Consider the following 18,641-nt stretch of genomic DNA (forward strand, 5'->3'; position numbering starts at 1 on the left):
GCTCACTTGCACGTCCGCCCTACAGACTACACACGCACCCGCAACTTTACCCACTACACAAACCCAGTGGGCGCACACACTCACCGGTCGAGCAGGTCCATGATGGTCGCGCAGGAGGTGGTCTCGGTGAGGCCGTAGCCACATTCCTTACTCTATAGCTCCCTTGCACGTCCGCCCTACAGACTACACACGCACCCGCAACTTTACCCACTACACAAACCCAGTGGGCGCACACACTCACCGGTCGAGCAGGTCCATGATGGTCGCGCAGGAGGTGGTCTCGCTGAGCCCGTAGCCACATTCCTTACTCTATGGCTCGTTCGTACAGTACGTCCGCCCTACTGACTGCGCACATCCCATAACTTTACCCACTACACAAACCCAGTGGGCGCACACACTCACCGGTCGAGCAGGTCCATGATGGTCGCGCAGGAGGTGGTCTCGGTGAGGCCGTAGCCACATTCTTTACTCTATGGCTCCCTTGCACGTCCACCCTACAGACTACACACGCACCCGCAACTTTACCCACTACACAAACCCGCCCACCCCGCTCCACTCACCGGTCGAGCAGGTCCATGATGGTCGCGCAGGAGGTGGTCTCGGTGAGGCCGTAGCCGGCGATGACGTCACAGCACAGGCACAGGCGCACCTGCGTGTGCGTGTCGGGCGCCAGCGGGGCCCCGCCCGCTATCATGAGACGTACTCGACCGCCGAGTAGCGCGCGCACTTTCTTGAACACCTGCACAGATAATTAATGAATTAATGAATATGTTCATTGCCACAGCAAGTTCAATCAAATCAAATAATTTATTGCATACTAATACATTTTACATGTTAGAAACCTTATGCAGGTATTGCAATGCAATATTATATTTAAATTACATTAATATATAGTTATATAATAGTTTGATATATACATTTAAATCTACTTAACCTAAAGAACACAATATGCAAACAATAATAAAAAAAACAATAAGAAAAGAAGAATAAATAGTTGTAGTGACTAGTGACGGGTTGGGCACAGATAAAAAATATTTTTGTGACGGATAAGTTGTACAGATAATAAATGTGATGTTATGTGATGTTAATCAATAAATAAATAAAAATGTTTATGGTGACGGGTGATACAGATAAAAAATGTTTTTGTGACGGATAAGTGGCATAGATAAATAATGTTTGTGAATTGTGATGGCAGGTAAGAAAAACAGATGATGAATGTTTGTCAAAGCCGGTTATGTATATTGAGACAAAATAATTTTTTGGCACAAGCAGGCCAAATAATATGAGAAAATATAGCAGCAACACAACTACCGACAACAACAGAAGAGCAACAGTATCAACAAACTTTAAAAAGTGCCAAATCATTCAAACAATGCATTTAATAATAAAGATGAAAAACAATAAAATGAATTAGCATTAAAAACATTTTTAATTTTAACATTGCAACCGGAACGTCGCTTTGACTCAAAATTTGCAAGAATATGAAAAGGTAGAAAAAAGCCATGATCATATAACAATACAGGTAAGCATATGATGATGATGATGGGAGTAATATGATGATGAAATAATACGTACAATAGTATTAAGTATCGGCGTATCGTATCCGCGCTTCATCCAGCCCTGCTTGTACGCGTAGGCCCACTTGAAGAACGCGCCCGCGAACTCGCCGCTGCGAGACACTTTGTCCGTTATGCCCTTGCTGATACGGTCCATTATTAACTGCAGATAAACGATACATTACAACTTTTGATAGGGACGAATTTGAACATTAACTGTCCGCTTCACCCGCAATTTCCTTCCGCGTACGGTGAAACTGTGGAACGATCTGCCACCTGCGGTATTCCCGAACAACTACGACATTGGGGCCTTCAAAAAAAGAGCTTATTTGTCCATTAAAGGCCGGCAAAGCACCTGTAACACTCCTTGTGTTACAAGAGTTTATGGGCGGTGGTGACCACATAACATCAGGTGGCCCACCTGCTCCTTTGCTTGCTCTGACATAAAAAAAAATAATAATAACGGTCTTACTAATAAAATGTTACCCATTCGCTATTCAATGGATTAGTTATTGCAAAAACCTATTTTTAGAATAAATTCCTTCATGTAACACGTTACAAGGTTGCTGGTGTTCTTTGTTTGTATTTTGATAAATACTTGATTGCAGTTTAATGATGTCATAAGTGTATTGTTATTTCAAATGAACTATTTTTGACGTGACAACGTCTTGTAATTGCCGGCTGCACGCCCGAAAAAACATGACTCATGCGGCGTTACCTCGCTCTGAGGCGTTCCATGTAAGGCTTGAAGTGCAAGCGAAAGCGCGGAACGAGCGACAAAGAAGCACAATCGTTGTCACGTTCAACTATCGTCAGTAAACCGACTTTACAGACAACCAATTTTTTACTATATATACTATTAAACGGATTTTAATACAATTTTTGAAGTGAAACTTCTTTATCGGGGTTGGAAAAAAAAGTTAGTGTAACATTTTTTCGTTACGCGTGATATTTTTCCGTTACGCGCCATCTTTTTCTTATCCCTACCACGCGTGATTCGACGTATTTATGTAAAGTTGCATAAAGTAAATTATTTTTTGAAAAATAAGGCCATAAAGAAGTTTCACTTCTTACGTGTGTATATACTCACAGGTACAGTGGTAATACATGTTGGTTTCAAGATAGTGGCATCTCCCATAGTTCCCTTCATGATCTTGCTCGACGAGTCCAACATCGTTAGCGGTGTGGAATAACCGATTGGCACACCTAAAAATTTAAATATTAATATTAATTTTCGTAATATAAAATGTGTAAAAAAAAGATCTCATTCCAAAACTCAAACGTAAAATTTAGTCGGTTTTGACAGTATCGAAAATATTTTAAATTGTCGTTTTACATTTCATTATAGATTCATTATTTGCAAATTAGCCTGTTCTATTCTGTTCCTGAATTGAATATAATTGTTACTTATGTCATCACGCGTTATTCGCATATTTGTAATATATTCATTCAATATTAAAATACACATTTTTACTAAATATTCATCAAGTAACAACCATCATACACACACACACACAAATACTAACCTCCAATAATACACAAGCTTTCCGCTAGCAGTTCAAACACATGGGCCAGGGGTAGGAATCCCATCAGCATATCGTCATCGTAAATCGGCACTCCGTCCGCGAACGACTTGAGCGTGGCGACCATGTTGCGGTGGGACAACACTACGCCCTTCGGCACGCCGGTCGAACCGGACGTGTACATCACTATCGCTGTATCGGTTGGTAGGGGTGGGAGGGATTCTGGAAAAATATTTTTTTTAAGTGACATTTTTATTAGAAACGTTTGTAGTGTAAGTGTAGTGCGTAAGTGTAGCGGGTAAAAATATTAAGACTTGCAAAATGTCAATTGCCCAGTGGCAATTGCAAAATTTGTTCTGTATTGTTTCATCCATGTTATGGAAGGTTGAAGCGAATTTATTTCTGAACTTCCAAGAACTATCAATCGTGCTTTTATTTGTGAGAAATTTAAACAAAACTAAAATAGGGTTTTTTCAATCACCATCACAAGTTTAAAATTTATGCAATCAAAACACGTTTTTTTCGTATAGATTAAACGCACCAACAAGAATCCATCAAACTCACCAACTTTCGACTGCTTTCCCTTCTCAATTACTTCTTTATACGCGACGATCTTAATACCCTGCTTGAAGCCATCTCTGTCCGTGGTCTTGAGTTGGTCTTCCATGAAGATGATAGTTTCCACCTTGGGTGTTTTGGCCAGGATCTTCTTGAACTTTGGCAGGAGATCGTGCGTGGTGATAACTGTGGACACTTCTGTTTCATTGATGCCGTGCGCAATGGCTTCGTCGCCTAGGGTTGCGTAGATTGTGACCACTGAAAATAATATGGATATGTTAGACTTATTAGTATATGGTTTGGTGTGATAAATATTCTTTCAAGACACTTATTAAATAATATTTCAAATTAATATATGTATATCTTTTTTTTTTTGTTAAAATATAACCGACAAAGTGTGAGTTAGTTAAGCGCAGCGCGTGCTCCGATCATACTGTGATCATACCTATTTTTTATTACATTATAATTGTATATTTATGCTTTTAGCAATTTCCCTTTATCTGTGCTATAAAACATTGCTTTTTAGCAAATATAAAGGCTGTATTCATGGTCAGTACCTTGTAAGTTTTGATTCCCTTGCAAATGTCGAAATATTCGAAAATTTAATAACAAATAACCGGCTATATCTTTTTGATTCCCTTGCAAATGTCGAAATATTCGAAAATTTACAGAATAAACGGCTATATCTTTGATTGCGTTGGCTTATATGACGGACAACAAAGTGAATAGACTTCCGTTTTTTCCTTTTGAGTTTCGGAACCCTAAAAGAGATGTCACTAACCGGGTATACTCCGCTTGAAGCAGCCGTGCGCTGCGACCATCCACTCGGCGCGCGTCTCCGCGAACATGACGACGTTGCGGCGCGGCGCACAGCCCAGCTCGTGCAGCCCGGCCGCGAACCAGCACGCCTCCTGCTCCACGTCGCGGAACGACCGCCACACGTACTCGCCCATTTTGTACTAAGCGTGAAGAGGGGTTCATTAAAATCAATAAAATACAACAATTTTGATCAAAAGCTGGAAGAAAATGTTTCTATATTCTGATAGAAAATGTTGCTTTTACTAATGTAGGTATCAAATACATGTTAAAAGAACACAACACTGTTATGTTGTAGCGCCAAATTTTATAGGAAAAGTTACCTGATTATAGACCAATATATCCTACACAAATCTTAAGGTATTTGAAGTGCCCCAAGCTAAACGATCGACGACAAAGTATTTCTTTGCTCTGCAGAAATATGTTCACCACCATTCAAACCATACCTTTTTAAACCCCGCTTGTGTAACGAACTATGATACTGATTCACTCCACTATTACCTTCTTGAACACGCGTCCGTTGGCCTGCGGCTCGTCCTCCTCGCTGAGCACGGTCCTTGTGCCGAGGCAGGGCCGCTCCTGCCAGCGCGCCGCGGCCGCACGCAGCATTGCCTCCATCGTGGTCACGTTGTCGCGCACGAGCCGCTGGTGCAGCGCGCACGGGGTTGACACGGATCGCACTGTGATGCTGTCCGGCGAGGATTCTATTATGCGCGCCTGGAATAAGTGTTTTGATATGTTTACTTTGTCAATTTATAGCTTTGAACGGACGATTGTATTTGCGTTTACAAGTTTATAAATATAAGAAAGCAAGGAAGGAGATTATAAGAAGTTAAACATTAGGTATATAGCTACATACAACAGCAATTAAAACCTTCATTAAAAATGAAAAAGTAATAAAAGGAGCTCGGCACCAATATCTTGTATTCAAATAACAAAGAAAAAAAAAATCGATAATAGGTATTAAAGACATCCATATACTAGCTTTAAATAAAATAAAATATTTAAATAAATAAATAAAATTAATTTACCATTGTTATTACGAATTCAATAATATTCAATGGATCACCTTTTTGATGAGTTCGATTGTTTTTTTCAACATAAATAACACTAGAACAAAACCAACAAAAAATGACTATCATTACGTCTCATTGCCTCTCAAGTCTTCGTTTACATGAACCTTCCACCCTCGTATCCTAAAGTGAACCTTAAGCTTATAGCCATAAATGTCAGTTTACCTTAATTCGTCTGGACATGGAGCGTTTCCTCCACGGCCTCTGCAGGATGAGGTGGACTGGGAACGACAGTATGTCGTACACGAGGACAACGGCACGGATTGTTTGTAGCACAGCCGACACCCACCATGACTCTGGCCTGTGGACGAGGAAAACAATTTGTTAGAGAAAAAAAATGTTTATTTAGTTACATTATTTAGTGATAGTACATTTCAAGAAACATAATCTAATATCACTAAAAGGAGGAGTTGTTGATACAATTGTTTGCAGACGTTATAGTTTGATCTATCTTTATATAAAGTCAGTCCGTAGCATAAAAAATAACCTACCAAGGACAGAATCGGAACGAAATCATTATTAATTTGGATTGGTAATTATCAAAGAAGATAACAAAGCAACCAAAACAACAAAGTACTTACAACAAAAGTGCAAAAGTCAAAGATTACAAACAAAAAAAGTCGTCAGTGAACCAAGACATACTCGAAGGACCTTGACCGACGATCTTGAGACCAGTCAACTTGGTATTCATGGCCACAAGGAAGACCTCATGTATGCTAAAATTTGGCTTAAACGTCAAGGAAGATAATACATCGGAAGTTACAAATAAGAAACATCCTACTATCCTACTGATAAACGTTTTTAAGTTTGTGGATGTTTTTACTCTTAAACGCGAAAACCACTGAACGGTTTTTGATGATACTTGGCATAAAAGTAGCTTTTGTACCAGAATCAAACTTACGCTATAAAAATACTTCCTTTTGCCCGTAGTTTCGAGCGGAAAATAATAAACTTACACAAATCACAATATATACAGTAGGCACAGATATTATGTTAATACATATCACATAATTGGACACTGACTTCGTAAATGTGTAATGAATATTTAAGCGACAATTTGTCATATAAAATTATTCAATGATTTCCGATCGATTGGTTTGCATTTACATGTTTATTTTCGTGTTTCCGATAAAATATTTACATTTATGTAACGATTCGTCACTAATGAAAGCGTACAGTAATATCAATTTCGACAAATAACTAGAAAGAAAATTTGTACGGCAGATTAGACTTTACTAGCCGTGCCCCGCGGTTTCACCCTCAAAAAGTGATGCTATTATAGCCTGTCTTCCTTCATAAATGAACTATTTAACAGTGTAATAATTTTTCTGTTCCTGAGATTAGCAAGTTGAAGCAAACAAACTAACAAACAAAACTCTTCAGCTTAATAATATTAGTAAAGTAAATTATTCTGAAGTTTATGTATGGAGAGATATTACATGGAAATTGAAGGTTATAAATATCAACCTGCCAAGTCAACAGAGTACTGCGCAAGGCCATAACGGGCTAAATGCCAAAAACGGCAAATTACTTGATGACTTCGGTGTTTGCACCGAAAATCTGGATGTTTCATTGAATTAAAAAATGGCGGAAACATAAAAGGCATACGTTGCACTTTGCAGATGTCAATTATCTCAGTGAGATGTGGGTTTAAATCAGCATTTTACTATCAACATTATTATAACGTCAAACTTGTTAAGGCTGGTTGCAGAGCTTGACCGACCGTCAGTGCGTACCGTCCGCGTCGGTCCCGACGATACGCATCAACAATTGTATGACTATGACACTAATGCGCATGACAATACGCGTGCGTATGGTCGGTCTAGCTATGAACGGTTTTATGAATTTCCATACATATGACAAGCGCGACTGACGTACGCACTGATGGTCGGCCCTAGCAGTCAAGCGGTCAAGCTCTGCAACCAGCCTAAGGCTGGTCATATGTATTAGTCGCGCTTGTCATATGTATGGAAATTCATAAAACCGTTCATAGCTAGACCGACCATACGCACGCGTATTGTCATGCGCATTAGTGTAAAGTCATACAATTGTTGATGCGTATCGTCAGGACCGTCGGTACGCACTGACGGTCGGTCAAGCTCTGCAACCAGCCTAAGGCTTTATCGACTTTTTCGAATTAAGTTGGTGAATTACCTTTTAAGCTCGTGTAATCAGTTTGATCAACTAATCTATATGGTTTCACATGCTGTTATTTTTGTTTCTAAATCACATTAACGTTGTTAATATACTTCATGATATTTATGGAGTTTATGATCGAGATAACAAAGTTCATTACAACCAGATCAATTTTCAAAACACATATGAATCGTGTGTGTATTGTCTTATTAAAATAACAGATTTGTAATATAATAAAATAAAAATATTTGTCTCTGGCTCTTTGTTTTTGTATCCGGAATTCTCGGAAACAGTTAAGACAAGAAATATTTTGATGAGGAAACTGGAACAAACAGGTATTATTATGGTATCATTGTTTTAAAATACGTGCAGCTGAACTCGAATTAAAATTTTGTAAATATTTCATTTAGATTTTACATAATATTATGCACAAATATAACAATAATGATGTTAAGAACTGTTCTGTGGTTCTTACGCGACAACTTTCCATAGATTTTCATCTTCCACATATACCAGACAAAGTCGGGGCTAACGCAAGTCTCTAAAGAATCTATTTTCATAGGCACGTGTATATTTACAAGCGCGTCCTGCTAATGGTGTCATTGTTAAGGAACACGTCTGTGTTTTGGATAATAGCCTTTTCAGACGTGTTTTCATTTGATTATTTTGGAACAAACAATATCTTTTATAATGAAATATAATATTGTAAAGAATGATGAATAACAATTTCGTATTGTGTTCTTCGAGTAATCTGTTTATTTATATCCCAGTTTACAGCTATCACTGGAATAAACACGATCAATTAGAAGCGAAAATACTTTAAAGGAAAACAGAATAATTTCGTATTAAATTTAAGAAATTGTTCTGCTGTTTTGTACGCTGTGCTTTTATAATTGTTATTATTTATTGAGATAATATCCAATCTTCCTTTAAATATGTTTTTATTGCAAACTTGAATTATGATCATGGCTAATACGTAATATAAAAATATATGTAAGTACTTACTTAAGAAATATTTCGACGATAATTTATTACTTAAGGAGGTAATAAATCAACAAAATATATGACTACTCCTACATTTACAATGAGTACGTTGCTCTTCCGCGCAATACATCCAAAGCTGGTTGAGGTTTTTCTATATATAATTCGCTAAAATAATTTTTTTTTGTGAAGAGAAACATCAAATTTTGTAAACAATAGGTTTTATTAATATACATTCGAAAAGCCTATAAATTATTATTATAAAACAATCCTGACCAATACATGTTATTTTTCCATCTTTACTATCACAATTCTCCACACGGGTGAAAATTAAAGAAACCTCTAATCTTCACGTAACAAAACGTTGACGTCATCACAAGCAGGCGAGAGGAAGCTATGGGCCACTCTATCCGGGTCGTCGGGCGGCATTATACATATCCTGCAATCACGCTTGGCCACCTACTCATAATCCTATACTATTAATCCTATTTATAAGATAACTACTTACTATTAACTTTCGCGTTTATACTACATAATATTATATTTTGTGAATGCGAAGTGTAAGAATGTATGGATAGGATAGGAATAGGATATATAATATATTAGGTACTCTTTCCCGTGACGACCACTAAACGAATTTTGATTGTACTTGGCAGTGATATAGCTTTATAGCAGAATAACACGTCATGATCTATAAAAATGTGGATGAAACCGCGCGGCACAACACATATTACAAGTGCGAAAGTTTTTTGGAATGGGTAGAAGTATATTTGTTGCTCTGTCACGCAAAATCAGCTGATCAGAGCCTTATAAATTTTTTATACAATTATAGATATGGTCTTCATTAGCACATAGTTTTAGACGCAAGTACGATGCGAGTGGCACCGCAGGATCAGCTTATCCACGGATACTGTTATCAGCATAGCACACTTGGCCTGGTTTCACAAGCGATCGCCTGCGACGTTGTTTTAACTGCTTTAGCTGTAGGTGCTCCATTTTAAACACGTGACTTAGCATTCATTAAGGTTTAAATTTGTTTATCGCCATCTGCTTCATTTTGCGTTGTAATGGAGGCATGAATAATTTCAGTTGAATTGCATTTTTCTTCTTAACAAAGATATAAAAGCCATTATTTATAGTTTAATCTAGAGGTTTGTAAACAACTATTTCATCTTGGATCTAAATTCTGGTTTTTTATAAAGGTATTTAATTAACTATTTAGTATCATGATCATCATCATCGGCCCATATATACGTTCCCACTGCTGGGACACGGGCCTGGGATACAGGCCACCTGGCCAGCTGGCCGAGTGCGGGTTTGTGGATGACGTGACGTGAACGTGACATGACGTCGAACTTTTGATTCTTCGACATGTCAGTTTCCTCATGATGTTTTCCTTCACCGTTTGAGCAGTGGTGATATGATGTTATCAACGTGCGCAGGTAAGTTGAAAAACCAATTTATTTCCTGCACGCCCGCCTGCAGTGCTATTCTGTAAGGTTATTATAAAAACTCGAACGCGGAATCCGCGGTGAGTTTTCGATTTCGTATTCTGTAAAACTCGACAGTACTAGTGGCGCCACATCGTCGAGAGCGGCGACGAGGCGAACTGTGCTAAGTGAGTACTTTTGACGTTTATAGTATGAATTCGGCATTCTGTAAGGTAATTTTACACCTCGAACGTCGAGTTCGAGTGTTTACAAATACGAATTCACCTGTCAGCAATTCACTCGCCTATTAGTTGCCGAGTTCGTGAGTGAGTTAGCGGTTGTGGAACAAATTTGATACAAATTTTATATATTTTTTTACTATTATTTTATATTAAGTGCTATAATACGAGAAGCTAATGCTGTGGATATAATAGAAAGGCGCCGGCAAAGTACCAGCATTCGGGAAATGCAAATTATTAATCGAAATAAAAATTTTGTTGAATGCTACCGTTTATCGGAAGAACTAGTTTCTCAAGTGATGGAAGACAATAAAGTTTTATACTCTACTTGGGCACGGGAGGGATGAGTCATGAGACGACCTTTCCGAGGAGCTACAATGTTTAAGATTTTAAGTTAAATATTTCAATAAGCTTGTTGTAGGTATATGATAATATTTTAGTTAAATACAAGAATCACATTACTCACTTCATAGTTGTTATTTTTGCAGTTTTCTCCTTTAAATAATCTATGCAACACGTTTAACACCAATTACACAACAACTTAATAAAGCCAAACTCAAACATTAACTAAAACTCCAACAAAACTTTTAGAAAGAATGCGACACGAAACACTTTAAAATTAGGTACAAAAAACCACTTGAAAAATAAACAAACTTCAAACGAACCACAGACAATCATCCTTTTTTTTTCAGTGACGCTAGAATTATTTTGATTTTAAAGAATTTATCAGTGTAAAATTGCAATTTTAGTTTAATTCCACCCACGGTACAATACTAAAGTGTTATTATGTCTTCAAAATGTGTTAAATTGCCGCATTTTAAAGATAATAACAATGTCGATAAATCCAAATCTATAAGATCCCTTTCTCGGCAAGTGAGTTTCGAAGTGAGACTCACTTCGCTTCGCCTCTGCCGAGCGGATGTTTACAGAATGCGAAACCAAAAACTCGAACGTTCGAAAGTGAAGTGAGTCGACTCACTCAGGTGAGATGCAAGTTCGGGCGTGTTTTTTACAGAATAGCCTAGCTGGTCTCGAACTATAGTAAATCTTAATTACACTATAAAGTTAGTTTTCCGCCTGGGGCCACGGTCACGAGGACTAAATGTTTGAAATTTCCCAAAGTTCTCGTCTGTCCTCTATTAATTTACCCCATTCGTATTTTATTAGTATTTTTATATGTAACTAACTCGTTCATTTCAGTTTCTAATAAATCAAAATCACAATATCTTTGTGAACTGAGTAGTTTTTTTATTAATAAATCTAATATATAAAAATCAATGCCACTTTTCGTTGTAATTCCATAACTCGAGAACGGCTGAACCGATTTCGATAATTCTTTTTTTATTATATTCCTTGAAGTACGAGGATGGTTCTTATGTAGAGAAAACGTTAATATGTACCACGGGCGAAGCCGGGGCGGACCGCTAGTATTTCATAATATTGAATAAAAAAAAGTACTTGAAGGTTATCTTTACGGTTACATAACATGAATTTCGCCATTCTAAATTACTTCCAAGTTCCAAAGTTCAAAAAAAAGAACTCGTCCTCTTTTATCGAGGGTGCAAATTCCATTATTTTTTTTATCGAGCATTTCCTCAAATACCTAAAGAAAATTAATTATATATTTTGTGTCATCGTAACTCGCACCATTTATGTCAAAATTAGATTGATCTAGAAATAAACATTCGATAAGATAATGTAATTAAAATAAGGATTACAATATCATCCATAATCGATAAATCTTGAGTGGAAATACTCTAAGGAAAATACCTTATTTTGATATGTATCAGAATCTATTTATTTGCTTTATCTTCGGATAAGACAATTTGTTACATCTTCGTATTTACATCAAAAGAGCGAACGCTCATTCTAACCCCACTGTCAAATGCTTGTAGTGTAAACATGCGTTGTCGTTATTCTTGGTGCCTTCGAAAAGATTCTATGCAACGTTCTAATACTGAACAATACTGAATACGAGTTTTCGTCTACACTAAAAGATCACGAAATAATACTCTTGCTCGTGTTGTTGTTCATGTTCACATGTTCGTTTGTTCTAAATGCACTTTAATGGTAGTTATTCAGTAGATTTGTGTCATGCTACGTCGATTAAGCTAGATCGATCCATACTTGATACAAAATGCAATATTAATATCTTTAAAGTATTATGTAACCTGTCTACTATATAAAAGTTACATTTTAATATAAAACTTCAGAGTTCAAATTAAAGAACCGGTGCTATAAAATCTTACATACCGTATTTTTGACCATTCACAATGTTTTAAAGTGCGCAATTGGCACTCGAACTTACATGAGTTTAAGTTAAACTTAAAGTCCACTCAACGAACGGTACATATTATGTTAAACTTTGATTATGCCCAAATAAATCATAATTCGTAACTACGGATTATTGTCATTTAGTTGTTATTTTTCTTTTAGTTTTCGCCTTATTTATCATTTTATGTGGATATAACTGTATATACTTTCTATCATTCTTTCTTTGCAGAGAATTTTGTAATATGAACTGTTTACTGAGGTGAAAAACCTCTCGTAAATATGGCTACGATATTATTAGCTGTGGATTTAGAAATTTCTTGCGGCGTCGAATGTGTAATGAAACGGAAAAGTTTATAAAGAAAATTCTATATCTTTTGATATCTACTGTATTATTATTTCGTACCATTTCTTTTTCGTTCGTTGAGCCAGATGTAGGTCATAAAATCATCTCTTCTGAATTCCGACCAAGAATATTTTTGATGAATAAAATACTACAATAATATGTATAGCTATGTACTGAAATATGAAGATATTTCAATACATATTCTTTATTTATTTATTTATTTTATTTATTTAAATAGGTACACACCACAGCTGACAATTTTGACTTATTATACACAAATTTAATCACAATCATGTTGCGGTAAAATGCCAGCCTAATTGTATGTACACAGCACAATTGAGGTTAAAAAAAAATATTAAAAATTACATTATTTCAACAATTCACAGATCAAGTGAAATATTTTTTTAAATACAAGTCATAAAATAAATTGAATCCAAATCATAATACAAATAAATATCACATCAATATAGCTACAATACAATAAATCACATAAAATACAGTTAAGTCAATAAATACCTACATTACATTCAATCACATAAAATTCATTACATTTCATCACATTAGTTAAATAAAAGTATAATAAATATATAATAAACAGTAAAGTATCTAAGAACTATGAAGGTCAAATTTTAAATTATCATAGAGCCTTAATATTCTGTATTACGATACGTTTTGAGTACTCATTGTAAATTTTATTCAACTTTCAGTCATTACATTTTGTCATGTAATAGGCTTATAAACCACATCCGCAAAAAACACGCATTAACTAATCCTATACATCCCATATTAAATGCAGCAATTGATAGGAGCTGTTATCAGCCAAAGCTTAATAAGGTGTTCATGAATGATTCTCACGCAATACGCATGCGTACTAGGGTTGTCAATAGCCATTTATTTTAATTATCTTTTATCTTCGTGCTATAATATTACCATTTTACTTCATATGCAAATGATTCGATTTCTACCTCATCAGTGGTGCCAACAACATTAATATTCCCATAAAAGTAACCACGCGACGCCCCTATACACTCAACTTCATTAAAAATTCCTCAGGATTGCACTTCTTTATCAGACGTTAACGCCTCCAAGTTGGCAGCTCTGTTTCCCCCCTCCCCCTCCCCCTCTCTACGTCGGGTCACGGCCGCCAGCAGATGCATCCGACACTGACCTACCGATCCTATTTATGGCACGCTCCGGTATCGATCCGTGTGCATCCAGTGCTGCCTCATTGAGACTTCCGGTACACGGCAGTTGAGGCTTCTCAATACGGTTGCACAACCATTGGGATTTTACGTGTGTAGTAAGTTACTAAGCTAATGGTTCTTTCAACTCAGGGTGGCACTTTGACCTGTGCCACGTACGTGTTGTAGTATTTTAAAACTTTGGTTAATTCAAAATTGATGAAGTTGACATCCATACTAATATTATAAATGCGAAAGTAACTCTGTCTGTCTGTCTGTCTGTTACTCAATCACGCCTTAACTACTGAACCAATTTGCATGAAATTTTGTATGGAGATATTTTGATACCCGAGAAAGGACATAGGATAGGTTTTATCCCGGAAATCCCACGGGAACGGGAACTATGCGAGTTTTCTTTGAAAGCGCGGGCGATGCCGCGGGTGGAAAGCTAGCTAGCTATATATTATCATCACGCTTAGATCAACAGGATCGGAGCCACGCGGGTGAAACCGCGGAGCGTAGCTAGTTCATAATAAATGGTCAATGAAAATTCATCAGCATTTACCCAACATTGCATTCATATTCTTTGTTCTGTATACATATATACACGAAAGAGCAGTGGTGGCTCAGTGGTGAGACCTCGGACTTCGAATCGATAAGTCCGGGGTTCGAGACCAGGCGAGCGCGCAGGAATTAAATTGATTTTTCAATTTATCTGCGCATGTTGTAACATCACCACTGCTCGAACGGTGAAGGAAAACATCGTGAGGAAACCGACATGTCGAAGAATTAAAAAGTTCGACGACATGTGTCATCCGCCAACACGCACTTGGCCAGCGTGGTGGATTATGGCCTGTACCCTCATAGGAGGCCCGTGTCCCAGCAGTGGGAACGTATATGGGCTGATGATGATGATGATGATGATGATGATAGATTATAGATATAATAACTGACGTATATTCCAAATATATAGATCATCAAATCTTCTATCAACACAGCTTCATTGTTCCCTATTCCCTTATTTTGAAAATACTCTTCGACGGACCAATGCGCTTTCTCACGAACCAATGTCCCCATATCTCGCAATCCCTCATAGTGCCTATCATGTGAAATAACAATTACTCTAATTGCTGACCTTGAGGGGGACTCACCTGCGAGCGGACTTTGATCTCGCATCAACTCTGTAAAAACCAGACTACGTTCAAGATAACTACTGTCAGTTTTTGTTGTTTATGTCGTGGGCGCTCAAGCCAGCTCATATAGAGGCTTTGTTTATCGATCCACGGAGACACCCAAATAGAATACAAAAAGTATTGATTAATTTGCTTCTTTGTGCCGCGCTATTTCCTCTTTTTGTACTAGCGCCAGTTGATAAAAGCACCCTCATTTTTGCTCTGTTTTATGGATGCACTTGGTACGACCAATACTGGGCAATCTACGAGTATTTCACATACTTTCAGTATTGTGTAATATGAGCTGATTTTTCCCTTCCCGTGATTACTGGCGATTAGTAACTGTAGCTATGATAATTATATATGTCATGTTTCATGTGTCATGTTTTATTGCACCGTTTATGGTCTCGTTTGTAGCAATTAGTTGCAACTTGCAAGCCAGTATTGGAATTGATAAATGATATTAGATCAAGATTGTACCTTACCTTATTTACATTATGCCTAATAATAACTGACATAGAAATGCTAATGACAAAGACTTCATCAATTTCCTCTTAGTTTTTATCATTACCATGATGTTTTATAGCCGCATTGTTTCCAGAATGAGAAAGGCTCCAGACATTGCTGTCATTTTTCCACACTGGACAACCATTACCAGGTAGGCAGTATTGATATCTTAAAAGAACGTGCATCTATTTGTTGATACCTACATACGATCTTAAATTACGATTTAACTGAAAATCCACTTTATCATTAAAAAAAAGTACAAACGCACACATTGCATAAGCCGTAAAGGTCCCGTCAAACAGGTACGACTGTCGCTGTTATCGAGTGCGCCCGCGCAATGATGCGTCACGCGGCACACGCGGTCAAGCGCGTCCGTACCGCGCCGGTAACTTTCGCCGCGACTCACTTGTAATGCTGTTAACTGTTCCTTGATTGAGAGCAGTTGATTCTGTGGATACGGATTCTCTGAATTTTGTTGAAATGCTTTCGCTTCACACTATCAATGCAACATCGGCTGAGATTACTCCCATTTTCGATGGAGGTACAACTCCTTTTTTTCTGCTGCAGTATTGATGAACGATTAAAATGAACAAGGCAATTCTGGTGTTTGTATTTCAACAGTTTCTCCCTGGAATCCATTTGTCTTTTACTATTCAAGTTGATCTACAAAGTGTAGATACCTAATCTCCGTCAATCGGATTTCAAACGAAAAGGTATTTATAGTTTTGTTACATTATCTATTATTGAGTAAACAAGTGCTGTTTTTCAATGTATTTATCTATTTAGTATTGAACGATTCAAAGTATTTTATTTATAACTTTATTTATAAATCTATCTAGTGCACTAAGTCTAACGGTAAACACTATTTCCTTCGAGTAGTTATTATGCATTCACACTATAGTTAGACCTTTTGCGTAATGTCAATACATTGTTATATTGCACTTTCACTGCGAAGTTTTGAAATAGTTCTTGTTATAATAAAACGGCGTATTTATAGAATTACTATATTTCTTGGTATAAATAATTCCAATCTTTGTTACCAGTGTATCAGTTTTACTCAAAATAAGAATACGTATGATGGGGAATTTATTCTATTTATTATATGTTTATATATTGTTCACAATATTATAAAGAGGTTAAATTCTTTAGGAGTGCATTGAATATAAAATTGACCCTTACATTTACGTAATTTGTGACCGACCTCGCTCGCTGTGAAGTGTACAAATCGTCGGTTTAAATAATTAAATGGATAAACTGAAATGTAAGGAAAATATACCTTCATTTTAACATCATTTCATTGTTTGAAATTCCAAATATAAGCTAGGGGAAGTCAGAAATTGTCCAATAACTTTATCGAGATTAATAAAGTTATTGTGATTTTGGATCCGGGATCTGTCAAATAAATATAGTTACAACCATTTTCACAACTAAGGGACCATTTTTTATACGAATCAAACTTAAAACCTTATTTCGTTTTATAGATTCATTGTTTACTAGTATTCCTATTTCCTAGGCTTCTCTATAGAATCTACTTTCTGAACAGTAAATCATTTCTATGTTTTTTTTTTATGAAGATTCTATAGTGCTTCTAAAAAGTCCTAGATTGAAATAACAAAATCCAACACTTACTTCTTTATATCATAGACACCCATACTGAATACCGAGCACTAAACACAAGCACACACTCAAGGGAACACAGCGAATAGCAGATAATATAACTAATCACTAATAATATATACCTTAGACATTGATAAGGTATCGGATAGCGTATCGTCTACTTAGATAAGCGTGACCGTATGCCCTTTATGGTAGATTAACAACGAATTAAAAAAATGAAAGTTGCGTAAAAGATGTGTAAAATTTTCATTGCAACATCCTTCAATTCTTTAAGTTTGTTACCATTTACCGATTCTGTTAAAACTTTTAGTATAACATAATAAATTGTCTCCAAATCTACCCTTTAAATTTTTAAATACAGAGATAATCACATGTCCTTCTCAAATATAACCTATATAGGAAATTTCAATATAGATATATTCGAAAACCATACCCGTTCTTTGGCGCCCGTCGGATATACACTACCTATACGTAATCAAATCACGCTAAGACATTTACAAACTACTTAAACTTTGCCCTATGATCGTGATTTTTATCGATTGATATGTTTATCAACATTGATATGTTATAAAACAATCATATTATGTCTACACATAAAAGGCGATTCGCGATTATTTCACCGTTGCGTTGTATATGTGTCGTGGTCATATCGTAGATTTGATCATTTCATGATATGAGTGGCCATTTCACGAAATGGTCGCATATCGTGAAATGGCCAATTTAGTTTGGCCACATCATGATGTGGTTTGGGCAGATCAATGATAAGAAATCGTTTCACGATATGGCCAATTAACGCACGGTTTTTTCATGAAATGATCAAAATTATTTGATCATATCGTAAAATAGTTACATTAATCGTTGGTAGAGGCGCTGCAAGCTCTGTGTTTATGTGATAAGATGGCGGCCGCTGGCGAAAATTAAATTATTCGCAGTTAAAAACTTCATAATTCGTTTAATAACAATATTATGAAGAAAGTCATAGCAAAGAATTTACGACGAAGAGGTACGAGTACTATGGAAAATGTGGATATCTTATATGTATTTAAGAAAAAATGCGACTTAAATAAAATAATTTAAGAAACTACTTACTACTATATTATTATAATTGTTTGTTTTTTAAAAAGCGATCCGCTTCTGGCACTCGCCGGCCGCTGCCGCGGCACGCTCGCTTTGCTCGCTCGGCTCGTGCGTTGTTTATCAAAGTCTAACCTAACCTAACCTAACTGTTTTCTATT

At 36.6% G+C, this 18,641-nt stretch overlaps 1 protein-coding gene across 8 annotated transcripts in view; it reads right to left on the bottom strand.

Moving 5' to 3' along the window:
- LOC123706345 (long-chain-fatty-acid--CoA ligase 4) overlaps positions 1–18,641 on the bottom strand; it is a 562,712-nt gene that overhangs the window by 5,401 nt on the left and 538,670 nt on the right. For all 8 annotated transcript variants that reach the window (XM_045655567.1, XM_045655566.1, XM_045655563.1 and 5 more), the window contains 8 exons: positions 5,692–5,827; positions 4,955–5,170; positions 4,419–4,596; positions 3,644–3,895; positions 3,083–3,301; positions 2,647–2,762; positions 1,576–1,719; positions 561–739 (listed from right to left, as the gene is read on the bottom strand). In XM_045655567.1, the coding sequence (XP_045511523.1) occupies positions 561–739; positions 1,576–1,719; positions 2,647–2,762; positions 3,083–3,301; positions 3,644–3,895; positions 4,419–4,596; positions 4,955–5,170; positions 5,692–5,827 (1,440 nt within the window). The remainder of the gene's footprint in view (positions 1–560; positions 740–1,575; positions 1,720–2,646; positions 2,763–3,082; positions 3,302–3,643; positions 3,896–4,418; positions 4,597–4,954; positions 5,171–5,691; positions 5,828–18,641) is intronic.

This window comes from Colias croceus, chromosome 3, assembly GCF_905220415.1.
Source record: "Colias croceus chromosome 3, ilColCroc2.1".
NCBI classification, from domain to species: domain Eukaryota; kingdom Metazoa; phylum Arthropoda; class Insecta; order Lepidoptera; family Pieridae; genus Colias; species Colias croceus.